The sequence below is a fragment of the Girardinichthys multiradiatus genome, chromosome 11 (assembly GCF_021462225.1).
Source record: "Girardinichthys multiradiatus isolate DD_20200921_A chromosome 11, DD_fGirMul_XY1, whole genome shotgun sequence".
NCBI lineage: Eukaryota > Metazoa > Chordata > Actinopteri > Cyprinodontiformes > Goodeidae > Girardinichthys > Girardinichthys multiradiatus.
In genome coordinates this window covers 41115317-41128826 of record NC_061804.1, presented here as the reverse complement: position 1 = coordinate 41128826, position 13510 = coordinate 41115317, and the positions used below count along the sequence as shown (strand labels likewise).

Genomic DNA, 13510 nt, shown 5'->3' with positions numbered 1-13510 from the left:
GTTGAAGGCAAACATGTAGAAGCAGAAGGGTCTAGGGCTGAGGTGGAAGATAAAAAATGTGATGTGTTACTGTACAGCTGTGGGTCCTGTGGATCAAAGGAAGGTGGAATGTCTGTTTGGTTGTGAGCAGGAGAGGAGGATGCGAAGCTTGTTTCTGAACTGAACCTATTGAAGAATGTGTTCAGTTCATTGGCTCTGTCCAGACCTCCATCGGTCTGATCATCCTTCTGCTTGAAGCCTGCGATCTTCTTCATCCTTGTCCACACATCTCTGATATTGTTTTGCTGGAGCTTGCTCTCCAGCTTCTTCTTGTACACCTCTTTGCTGTCTCTTATCTTGACTTTAAGTTGCTTCTGTATACTCCTCAATAATTCTCTGTCTCCCTCTCTTAAGGGTCTGTTTTTCTTGTTAAGCAGGTCCTTCAATTTCATACCAAACCTTATTTTCTCTAAATTAGGAGGACTTAACTTCCTCTTATTTTGTAACTATAATGTTGAAAAAATCCCCGCAACATTATATGGTTTCCATAAGCAGATGCTTCTTTCTTGGTCACTGATCTAGAAGCATAATTTCTCCCACCATAGATACTATTTATGGAACAATAAAAATATCTTATATAAAAACAAATCCTTATTCTACCCTAATTGGTTTACTCACAATATACTTTTAGTTGATCAATTGCTCAACTCTAATTGTTCATTAATGACATATCAAGATGTTCTACACATATTGAGCCGAATCTTTCTTTTTGCTTTGAACATGTATTGTTTGGATTCACTGACTTTTCAATAGCCAAAAAACCCCAATTCTATATTATCAACCTTATTATATACTTAGCTAAATGGCATATTCATAAATATAATTATACCAACCAAAAGCCCCTTGTTTTCATTTTTGAAAATGAGTTCAAACAATACATTGAAACTATCAGAAATTCCTCCAATGTTAAAGCGATTAAAACATGCACCTTATGTACCATTTTCAATATATTTGTATAATATGCAACTATAAAACATTGTCTCCATCTGTAACCCCCTGGCGGCTGTTAGTATATATAATGTACTCCTGTACTGTTTTGCATTATATACTTCAATAAAGTAAAAAACAAAAACAAAAAAACCCCACATTGCCTTATAGGAGAAGAAGAGGAGGGAACGTGCTGTGGATTCAAAGCGTTGAAGAAAACGAGGAATAAATAAGAAGGCAAGGAAAGGAAAAGTTGGTTGTTGATAGGAACACTTTTTTACTGGTGACATTTATTTTATTTATATTTTTCAAGGGTGTCCTCTAAGGATACTTATTTTTCTTTTTTTTTCTATGTGTTTTCTAAGTGTTTTTAATTTCTGACTGTATCCTATGTTGCATTCTGAGCCGGATGTCTCAACAAAATTTTATTATGGTCTCATAATGACAGTAAAGATTCTTCAATGATTATTGATTACTTTATTAGCAATCAGTTAGCTGTGGATATGTTAAATTAATTAGCGTGAGACAATTTCTAATTGTAGATGTCAAAATCTCAACACTAACAGTATGTCTCTGAGAGGAGGTTTTCTCTAAACTCTGGATGCTTATTATAATAACCGTTTTATTAACATTGTTGTTTGATACAGTTGAGGACAGCATTTTGTGAGATGTCAGAGGAAGTGAGTCTCACACCACTCTTAATATGTGTAAGAATCTTGATTTCTTTTTGGATAAATGTCACGGGTAAAAAAGTGTTGCAATCAACAACCAACTTTTCCTTTCATTACCTTCTTATTTATTCCTCAATTTCTTCAACGCTTTGAATCCACGTCACGTTCCCTGCTGTTCTTCTTCTCCAATAAGGGAATGTCCTATGCCGGCTGCGACCAGATATTTGCACTCTCCAGCCATAACCTCTATTTTAATGCATTATAGACATACACTTCTGCATTTATAAAATCATGTACTACAGGTTGCGAGCTGGCACAGGGGGCGCGGCATAGTCCACCTGTGCTGGTTTGGCAGGAAATGAAGGTGTGTGGATGGCCTGAGGTTCTCTGGTGGCGTCATGGGAGGGATTTATTCCATGATTGTTCTCAATCTTTCGCTGAAAAAAGTATTTGTTAGTCATTGCTTTGAGTAGATGAAATTGTAAACTTTTAAACACTGAGCCATAAACCTATGTTAACTCACTTTATATGTGTTTGTATGCTAAAATCAGATTATCAATAAATAACTGTCATAGATCAAATTATTATTACTGTAAGGATTAATTTATTATTTCAGTAACAAAAAATTTAATAAATGTAGCTTTTCCATATCAAATAAAAGCATTTAGATTATTTTTTACAGTTTTGATTTGAATGTTTATGTTAATACCTTGAAATCATGTAACCCTGGTATTTTTACTCAAGGTTCTCCTACCAGTTATCACAGTGTATTTCTCATTAAACCAGTGGCACAAATAGTAGTACAACCTCTATATGTGAACTTGTTATGTTATTGAGCATTTAGTGCTTGAAGCACATTATCTTGTATTGCTACTACTGGTTAGCATCACAACAACTTGCTGGTAAATCTCACTGACTGACCACCATCTTCCAAAACAAATCCCAACAAAGCTTATACAGCAAAAAAAACCAAAAAACATCTAAATTCAGAATTTCACAGCGTGTTCTTGTTGTATATCCAGCAGGGAACTTTGAAAACCTGACTTCGAAGTACAAACAAAATGCTCCTCAAATTCACTATCCAATATCGATTGTACCCATATAAAACACAGTGGACTCTGTATTAACTACTTATATCACTTTTGACAGCATCTCTATCAAAAAGTGGTACAAAAGTGCTAGTTAACCTTTATCTTTGAATATGTTTCTGTAGTGTTTGAACACAAGAAAGGGAAAGAATACATTGTATTTTCCTGCATTGCTCCTTTTGGTAAATACCACAAGAATCATTAAATCCTGCGGGGTTGCTAACTTGCAACCATAACACACTTACTTGGGTATGAAATAATTTCCAGATCCAAACTTCCGCTCTAAAGATAAATCAAACACAATGATATAACAAGAACAACAAAGTTCTAAATCCCCTCAAAAAAAGTTAGAGGTCTCCTGTAGCATTCAATTTGTTTGTTGGGAACTTGGACCTGGGAATTATGTCCCACCTGAGTTAAGTGTGGTCTAGTTGCTAGTCGGAAAACAGCAGAATTTGCAAGTGGTTAAGTTGCTCACTATTATTAGTGATACAAGATAGTGTTTCTCTCTATCATATGTGCTCAAGCACTAAAGACATGTTCAGTAAGAAACTGTACAGCAGTATGTGTGCCACAGGTTAAAAAAGACACAGACTGTTGGAAGCGGCAATAGGTAGTTAGGGTGTTTTATTTTTAACAGGTACAAACAGAACATTATCCAGCCCAGAGATCAATATGCAATATGCCTACCACTCATATAGCTTAGAGAATGCTGCAGATATACACACTATGTATTAACAGTATGTTTTTCATGAAACTAATGGCAAACATTGTGCTGTACAAAATCTTTTTTAAACATGTTCCCGTAGTGTTTAGTTGATTATTACTCAGAGTTAGGGACAATTAGCAATGTCCTTAATTTGGATGTGATGTCATTGTTTTTTTTCCTACTCCCCCTCAATATCAACTTTTCTTGATTTGAAATTCCACAAACTAATCTGATATTTCTCTGACAAAAGTGCAGAAGCTGAATTTTCGTGAATGAGCAGCATAGTAGGGAACAATGGATTTTAGTTTGCTGTAAGTGTGTGTGTGTGTGTGTGTGTGTGAGACCTGCAAGTGCATCCACATCAATTTCACATCGAGTTTGTCTCAGCAAGTTTGGAGATTTATTTAATGTCATAGCAGCAAGTTGTATTGTAAAGTAACAAAGACATACACACTTGTAAGACCATCAATGAAGTCAACAAAGTTTGCACATTATTTCTGTCTCCAGTCTTGGATTATGCTGCCTATCTAATTCTGGCTCTCTGTTTTAACATAGTGGTAAATATCCCCTGTGTGTTTCATAAAGGTGGTGGGAAGCAAACTCTTCAAATGCACATGTTGATGTGGGCTTAATATCTGCCACAGACCATGACAATCACAGCCACAGGAAAATACTGCTGTTCCTAATTCTTTTAAAAATAGGTTTTGCAATGACTGTCAGTCATGTTTAGATTAGAATGACCTCCTGTGAATCGCTGTTAGACTAGACTGCATGACATGGCACTTATGTAAAAACTAAACATTAGCTTACAAATGAAAGCACTGGATTCTTATTGTCAAAATTACAGCAGTGTAGATAGATATACCACAATCTTCATGACAGTGGATTCAAACAGTGCTGCATCTCAGACATACGTTTAGTGTTTTGTCTTTAAAAGGAAGACATTTTAGAAGTCATTTTACACAAGAGATGTGCAGAATGACATGATGGAACATGGAAAACAACAGCATAACACGAGAATCTGAACAAAATCTGAGCTGCTGCCTGTTACTGCACAGTGGATGTGGAGCTCCGTCTTTAACACTGCAATTCAAACCACATTTTATTGACATTACAGAATGTTTATTTGTAATCACGTGTAAAAAAAAAAAATCTCACATGACAAACAGGAAGTGGACCAATGCCTGTTCATCTCCGCATTCACAGTATACCATACCTTATGCCACCTGCAGCAGGCTGGTTAGGTTTGTAATACACACATTTAGCTCTTCTGTAACAGACACACTGAGCACTCAATCAGCCTAATCAACCAGATCTTCTTGGGGACAAAACTTCTGAATCAGACATGAATCAATACAGGCATAGAAAAATACAAGAAGCATACAGACAGGATGTCCTGCTGCTCCTCCCTAGTAAAGGGTTTTTAATAGAACTAGATACTGTACTGGTGTATTTATATATACGCTCTATGAGAATTAATAGAGAGTCCTAATTTGCATATTTTTCATTTAAATGTGATAAACATCAATACATGTTTCTCTTTGTGGCTTAAAATAAATGCTTAAGTTTTACCCACTTCAGTTATGAGCTCAGAGTTGTTTTATTTAGAGCACAGGGTTTACTGGTATACATACAAAGTTAGGTATATACAATTCATGACAGTTTTTCAATGAACTCGCCTTTGCTGGAGAGGCTTCAATCGGTTTAAACTCAGAATGAAAAGACATGGGACGAAGAGCACGGCTTCAGGGAGTTACAATTTAGGGCACCCCATACTTGTCTGGTGGTGATTGAACATTGCACAGCTGATATCAGTACATTCTGTGTAAACTAAATTGCACACATCACTAAATTAAACACATTACAGACAGCAGAGGGGCTGTTTGGCTTCAGAAAGCTGTTGTTTCCTTGTTCCAAACAGACACCTATTTGTTACTCAGTATGCAAAAGACGAACCCTGCTTTTGAAACTTCATGTCAACTCCACCCCTCTCTCAACCCGAGCTCACGTTAAATTATTGCAACTCCCACATTGCCCATTCTGTGTCAAGATCACAAAAATAAAGGCAAGTTCAACAGGTGCAGTAACAGACCATTTCATGCAATGTTCCAAGTTTTGTCATGTATACAAAGGCATTGTGTTCCATAGGCTTAGTGTTACACACCTTGGGTTAATGGGTTGAAATTAGCTTGATTCTCTTTTCTTGACACATAAAACAGCATGAACAAATAAGTTTAATAATAGTCATAATAAGAACCAAAATGAAACCGTAGAAATGTGTTTTCATTGATTCCACTGAAGTTACGTGGTGACACCAGCATTCCAATATATTAACATGATCCAAAGCTAGCCATGTGATGGGGATAAATGTCATGTTTACTGTACAGATGTGTCAAGTGGTAAGGTGCACAACTGCCTGGAGAAAGTTTAAGTGACAAATCATAACTTCCATTTTCTTAAATTGCTTTTTGTTTCGTCCCCTTAAATAAAAATAAAATATATTGCTTCAAAAAACATGTTTTTTTCTTCCATATTATTGTGAAACATTTCATTCACCACTTTCCGGACTTGTCTTGATAGACAGAGCATTACATTTTCAAAGATACATACAGAAAGATGTTGTGAATTCATTAGATCAAACAATCAGCATTAGAAAGTGACAGTGACTGATTCCTGGGACCATTTGTTGGAGACTGTCTGTCTGTCTGGACTGATCTCTGTTTCAACCAGCAGGTGGCACTATGCAAGCACGGATGTATGGCCTGGGGGAAGCGGGGGAGGGGGCTGAGAGATTAGTCTGTCACAGTTACAGCAGTCAGTCCAAGTACCGTGGCCTCAGTGTGTTTAGCCTCTGTGATGGAGGGTCTGCAAACATGCTCTCCATCTATCCCTCCCTTCCACCTTCTGCTTCCTTTGCCTTTTGTCAGTGACATTTAACAATAACATTAAAACACAAAGGGATTCCTCATTTGCTTCTCCCAGATGTGCTGGAGCCCCCCGCTCCTGCCTCCAACTTGTCAGCAATTTCAGATGTGTCTAACTTTTCAGAACCCTCGCCTTTCTCGGACCTCTCCTCCCCCTCCACCAGCTCTGACCTCTCTGACCTGGCATCTGCGTCCCCCTCTGACTTCTCCTTTCTCTCTGAGTGGTCAGGGTCCATGGATGACGTGCCAGGCTTGTCCCACTTGACCATGGCCTCATGCTCAGCAATACTTGCAGTGATATTTGAAGTCCACGCCTTAAGGTCCTCCTACAAAAATCAGCATAAAACAATTAATAATATTTTTGACATCTGTAGTGTATGAAGTATTCATCTGGTTTAATCGACAGAGACACCAATAACAATGATATTATATTAAAAACAAAGTATACCACCTTACAATTCTTACATGTCAGGTAATAACGAGAAAAACTGAGATGATTATAATGTCATTATTTGCTGGGATTTTGTAAACATGTGTTTTTTACTGTAGCATTTTTTCGTTTTGCATTAATAATAAAGGGGAACTCAAATTTTTCATATGTTATGTCATATATGCTGTGCTGGGACATACTGTATTTGGCTGTGGCGCCTCTTTCTGCAAGAAGTGCTTTGTTTTCTTTGTGTCCAAATGGTTGGACATTGGCTGTAGAAATACTTACAAACATATAAAAATTACTGTTAGGGTTCTTGAAAGCGAAATGCAATTAAAGGAAAACTATTACAAACGGCTGGTTGGTTCCAATGAACCTGGAAGGGTTTGTGAAGCTACTTTCTAATGTTCTCTTTACTCGAGTCTTTTAGAGCTATAAATGGGAACATTGGCCTGGCAATAGAAGCTTGAGCCAAACTAAGACATGGAATGGGACAATGATAATAAGATAGAACTGACTAAAGAAACCGAGCTACAATCCTTCCTACAATCCTTCCTGCAATCCTTCCTACAATCCTTCCTTCCTTCCTTCCTTGCTTCCTTCCCCAAACAAACTGACAGCAATCCGTACTTGTGCTCTCCATTCCCAGTTCCCCTGATTGCAACACTATAGACACCTAAGGCTTTCGGGTCTCAGTTCCTTCAAAACCTACTTCTACAATAGAGGCCTTGAACCGGCCCATGTGGATTTCATGGCCCCAAAGTCCCTCAGGCTTTCTGAAACACCACCCTAAAGGTGTGAGTTGAAGAACCACTCAGTTCTTGATGGCCAACACAGAAGTCCAATAACAAAACACTACTGTTACATCTGGTAGAAGGTTACTACCAGCAAAACACCATAAAATTGAACTCTCCTCATTACTTCATTGGTTTTGAAGTCCCTGAAGAAAATTACAGATTCCCCTGAACAATTGTTCCAGGAGACCACCCAGAGACTCAAGAGGCATGGACAATCTGTGCTACAGATTAGTGCATAGCATAAAAACCCTTTCTCCTACAGCCTGAGACCATGCTGCAGTGACAGTTTTTAATAGGAAGAACTTCTACAAAGAGGTGCTCAGCCAGGGGCCTGGAAAACACCTTTTCCCCCTCCTTCAAGTTCATAAATGAAGAGAGTCTATCCCCCTCTAGGGGGTTGGATTCCAGAGGCTGAGCCTTTTGTGTAGTAGAGCCCAACTAGTTATCATTCATCCTCAACCACTCCGACTGATACTTTTTTTTTCTGTCCATTGAGGTGACATTCCCACCACTAAGATGACACTTTACAGCTAGTTTATATTGACAAGAATTAGCATGCCCAGGCCACTTTCTGTGTCTGCCACCCAGGTTGTATTGCATGATACATGAATTTCTATGTCACCGGTGGTGAGGCCACATGGACGTGGTGGCTTGTAGCTTTTAGAGGCTGAGACCAGTTGAGCCGGAGAAGCCAAGGCATTAGCACCAGGCAAGTAACCTATCTCTATGATCTTCTGTCATCTTAGAAACACTGTTGGTCTGATCTCACCTCAGGCTGGTTTGCCATGAAAAATCATGGCAATACCCCATAAAACATAAGGTTATTACTTCCATAGGACAACAAGAAAAATTAAGAAAAAAGACTTATCACCCACTCTTCAGTCAGATTTTCTTGTATACTGTATCTCATCTTATTCATCAGAACACCAGCAGCAGGTCAGCTAATGGTGACAATCTAAGCAAATTTGGCAAAGGTTGTTTAAATTTAAATGACCAGGTTGTACATTAACCTTAAAGCTGTTTTTTAACATGTCTCAAATATGTGATACGGAAGTATCAAAAGTTCTTACCTCATCTTTAGCATGGAATACAAAATTGGTTCCATCATTTACTCTGACAGAAACAGAAAAAAGAGTTGATGTCAGGTTTTTTTGTAATGTACTCAATTTCTTTTAAACTGCATTTCAGAATAATGATTTTATTGTACTTTAAATAAAATTTGAAATATTTTATTTTTAAATATTAGCTTTGTCTGTTGCATCATTGGCAAAAACATAACACACAAAAATTGTGCTATAAAAACAAAAGGATGCATCACGATTCTTACTACTATAGAATGGGTCTTACTGGAGTATGAAGACGTTTTTCTTCTTCTTGTAGCCCATTGAAGGATCAAATGAGCAGTCACTCAAGTCAAGAGGAGGCTCCCCATTGTATGTTGTAGTATGGTTCCTAGCATCCTTATAGAAAGTCAACTTTCCCTCTTTCAGCACACAATATACGTTCACCCACGATTTGCTGCAAATTCATACAAAATACATAGGAAATATCTTTAAAGGTTCAAATTAAATGTCTGTTTGGAGACTGTTAGCTAGCTGCAAATACAGTTCTCAAATACAGTTCTCAAATTACTAAGCATTGTTTATGTTAGTGCATGTTTTTATACAGGCATGAGCAGAGTTGGGAAGATTAACTTGGAAATGTAAGTGGTAACATTTTCAAGTCCCTGCATTTAAAATGAAATAGCAGCGTATTCATCTAAATAATTTATCATGTAACTAATTGCATTTAATTTTATTTAAATAAAATTATTTCAATGAATGTTGTCAACTGTTCCACTATTTTCAAATGTTTAAAACTAGCTTTGGCCTTAAAGCAACACTGAACACTGAAGTGGGCCAAACTCCTCTTGAAAGTCTTAAAACACATAAAATAAAATCTTGCTAATTTAACGATTTGATGATGTCAGTATAATAACAGTCATCCAAGGTCGAAATTCAGCACCTCTTTTTTAGTGTGATCATATTGAGTTCAAATCAGAATAGAAATATGGGTGTTTAGTATTCCACAGCAGTATGAATCATCAACCAGCTTCCCCGTTATTTTGTGAGTATCCATTTCTCTCTGCATTCCTGTTAAAATCTGTCTGGTACAAGTCAAACCTGAAATCAGACACAGACGCTGTAACTTGTCAAATCAAATAAGAAATTATCAAAAACACTAGTGTTTCAATCTTCACAGTAAAAATGTAATTTGGAACATTTCTTGAAAGTAGGCATAGAATGTTTGAAGCATCTTGACAGCTGGCAAACATATTTAACATCACAAACTTGTATTTCTATCTCTCTATGAATTCTGTTTTTTTTTTCTTCCAATTTCCAGCATTCAAAAAACAATCTAATGTTTTAAGAAAATTGCCAATTTCTCGAGTGGCACCTGCTCAGAAAATTATGAAAGGTAAACAGAACAAGACAGATGATGAATAGCAAGCTGCTGATTCCAATTCAGTGAAATTTGTTTTATTTATTTTGACTGAAATTAGAGCCACACAATTTTAGACACAATTTCATTCAGACACCGAGTTAAAGCCTGATTTAATGACATAAAATAAGGGATATCTGTTCTGTTAACCCTAACCATGCTTTAAAAAGCATTAGCACGGAGGATGGAGGGCTGGACAACATGGAGGCCATCAAGGAAAAGAAAGTAACATCGCATAGAATTGCACCAAAGCAGCACAGAATTTTAGACTTCTGCTGTGGGTAGTTTTTCTATTTCAGTAGTGATGATGCTTAAAAATAAAAGAGTACTGAAAACGATCATTGGGCAAAGCCAAGTGAAGTGGCAGATGGTAGCCAGAGGCCACTGGTAACTATTGTTTCTTGGCACACGTTGTCTATAAAACAGCTGCTGTTATTCGCCTGAACTCAAAAACAAACAGAAAGGCTGTGCAGTTAGCAGAATTTTTATTTCATAATTGATTTCTACTTCAACCATCACAAAATTATTAGTTAAAAGTTCTTTCTTATGTATGTCAAGATGCAGAAAACAGATGAATCGACCGTAAGTGTCTAAATATTGTGCAACTTCTTAATAATAACTAGAGTTTGACCTAATGCGCTAAGAGTTTTCCCACCAGTACAATGTCTTTCACAATGAAAGATCTGTGGTAAAGGCTTCATTTAACATCACAGCTTCAGACAGCTATATCTGGGAGTGCGGAGAACTGCTAAAATTGTTTTAATTTCTAATTAGTCCCTATAAAGATGTTTGACTCAAATAGGCAAATTGCTTTAATGCTTAGCCAAATCTAGACGAGGCAAGCTAGCTTGTTAAGAGACAAGGTGCTTAAAATATTTTAATTAGGAGAAGAAAAGCAGCTCTGCTTGACATATTTAAAGGTCCAGAGATCAACACATGATAGTTATTGTTATTGTCCTCAAGATGATTTATTAGATTGGATGGTTGTACCTGGTAGGGCTCCTCTGCTGAGCTTCAAGGTCAGTACTAGTGGCCTTTTTACGGTAGAGGAAGCCTTCATTTTGGGCAGTGTGTGATGGAGGCTGAGGTGTAGTTGGGGCACCAGTTGCTGGAGCTGAACGAGATCGACGAGTTGTCTCGGGTTCTTTTGGACGGGGCCGCCTCCTTGGTTTTGGACGGTCTCGGGCACGGGGGCGTCCATCAAAACGAGTTACAGGTGCTGAGAGGCTGCTGGGAGGACGATAAGGCTCTCCGCGTGCCTGCGAGAGCCAGTTAAAGGAAAATTGAATGTTACACGAGTTTATGATGAGCAATGAACCAACACAACAGTCAGAAAATGCTTGCAAGCTAGCATACATGTGCTGCCTCTCTTTCCTGGACTTGTTCTACAATTTCTGCCATGGTAGATCTCTTCTCCCTGTAGGGACAACAGAAGTGTCACCCGAAAAGCAAACACAATTATTATAGAACCTTAAAAACCTTGGATCCTGTTAAACAATGTTGGATTTTATTGTCAGCAGTGACACAAATTTGCATACCCTGAGCGTTTGTCAGAGCCATCCTTCACAGAGCCCTCCAAGTCACTTGAGTCCTGTCTCTGTATCCTCTGCTTGTTGCTCCCCTCTTGTTCACTGGATGACTGCCGCTCTATGCGTCTTCTGTAACGTTCCTGGCGCACTATCAGCGGTAGTTCATTCAGCCTGGCCTGGATTTCCTGTTCACTAGATGTCTGTCTTCCCAGCTTGTATTCCCTTTCCCGCCTCAGATGGTCCATCTGCGGATCAGAGCGACTACCACGGGGATCCCTCTGGAGACGACCATGGAGAAGCTCCAGTCCTGATTCTGGTCCCACCATGTCTGCCATTGGGATATCACCAAACTGTTCTCGCTGCAGTCTGCTGGCCTCTAAGAGAGGATTTATAGCTTTGTGGATGTGGTTGATCCTGGGCTGCATGAAGTCAGCTTTCAGGTGCTGCCATGCATAAGCCATTTTAGGGTCCATGATGCCTCCACTCTGGGCCAGGAAACCAGAGCTACCCAGACTTCCACTACTGTAATTATTTTGTGCCAAAAAGCCCAAGCTTCCTAATCCACCACTGCTCTGGTAATTCTGTGCTAGGTATCCTGAACTCCCCAGATTAGGCTGTTGTGCCAAATACCCAGAGCTCCCCAGATTAGGCTGTTGTGCCAAATACCCAGAGCTCCCCAGATTAGGCTGTTGTGCCAAATACCCAGAGCTCCCCAGATTAGGCTGTTGTGCCAAATACCCAGAGCTCCCCAGATTAGGCTGTTGTGCCAAATACCCAGCGCTCCCCACAGTAGGCTGTTGTGCCAAATATCCAGAACTTCCCAAATTAGATTGCTGTCCCAGATATCCTGAACTTCCTAAATTCTGTGGTTGGGCCAAATATCCAGAACTTCCCATATTTTGTTGAGGCAAACAACCAGGGCTTACCATACCTCCACTGCTTGGCTGCTGAGCTATGTTCCCTAAACTGCCTAACTTTCCAGCACCAAGATGGTTTTGCAAACCACTCAAACACCCTGTGGTCACTCCAAAGTATCCAGAACTCTCTGCACTACCAGCAGTTTGGTGGTTTATCCCTTGGTAAGTAGAGGTATCTGCCCCTCCACTCTGGGATGCAGACAAGCCAGAGTCACTTCCCGCTCCAGCTGCCTGTGGGTTCATCCCAAGGTGTGAGGTGTTTCCTACTTTTCCAATACATTGTTGCTCCAGTCCATGGTAGCCTGAACCGTTTATAACTGGGTTATAGCTGGCGAGTGTTGTAGACAATCTGTGGGTTGCAGAGCAAGTGCCTAGGTCAAAACTGGTTTGGAAGGGTTTGGGTTCTATTTGAGCCTGTATTGTCTGCCTCAGGTAAGAAGAGGTAGCACTGGTTGAAGGAACACTGGGAGTCAGACATGATAACGGGAACATTCTTCGACTGGAGAGTGGAGTTGTCTTTTTTCCCTCCTCTTTTTTCTTCTCGGCCTATAGAAACAAATATATATGTGGTGATGCTCCAGTGAAGTGTCTTTATAATACATAACCATGATCTGCAGGAGCATCTCAGTGAATTATAACATCATTGAAAAGGTAATTTATTTCAGTAATTCACATCACAAAGTTGAACTCATATATTATACAGGTCTTTTACTCTTATTTTCAATGATTAAGGCTCTCAGCTTATGAAAAGCCAAAATTCAGTCTATCAGAAATCTCAAATTTGCTTTAAAAAAGATTTTTAAAGCAACACTGTAAGCCTACTGAAAAGTGTGCACGTACTGTACAGTATATGCATTAATATGTTTGGGGCTCGTTTTTTATGAATTACCGCATCAATGCTGTGTAGTAGGGAGGTGATCAGCCAGTGGCTCTGCTGAGGTGGTAAGGCAGCTCAGGTTGCTTTAGTGAAAGCTGAGCATGTCTGAGAGAAACACTGT

The 13510-nt window shown here is 38.9% G+C and overlaps 1 protein-coding gene across 1 annotated transcript; it reads right to left on the bottom strand.

Annotated features, from left to right (window-relative positions):
* Positions 1–3811: 3811 nt before the first annotated feature.
* Positions 3812–13052, bottom strand: LOC124876801. Its single transcript, XM_047379812.1, has 6 exons — positions 11605–13052; positions 11423–11483; positions 11057–11325; positions 8933–9103; positions 8656–8698; positions 3812–6684 (listed from the first exon to the last, which is right to left on the bottom strand). Exons 1-6 carry the CDS (start codon positions 13002–13004, stop codon positions 6400–6402), a joined length of 2229 nt encoding a protein of 742 aa, XP_047235768.1. The 5' UTR covers positions 13005–13052; the 3' UTR covers positions 3812–6399.
* Positions 13053–13510: the final 458 nt, after the last annotated feature.

Excerpts from the sequence above, each read along its gene's own strand:
- LOC124876801 (XM_047379812.1), bottom strand. The coding sequence starts at position 13,004 with ATGTTCCCGTTATCATGTCTGACTCCCAGTGTTCCTTCAACCAGTGCT. Across the intron at positions 11,484-11,604 it reads GGCTCTGACAAACGCTCAGG|GGAGAAGAGATCTACCATGG; the intron begins GTATGCAAATTT and ends TTGTCCCTACAG. Across the intron at positions 9,104-11,056 it reads CAGCAGAGGAGCCCTACCAG|CAAATCGTGGGTGAACGTAT; the intron begins GTACAACCATCC and ends ATGAATTTGCAG.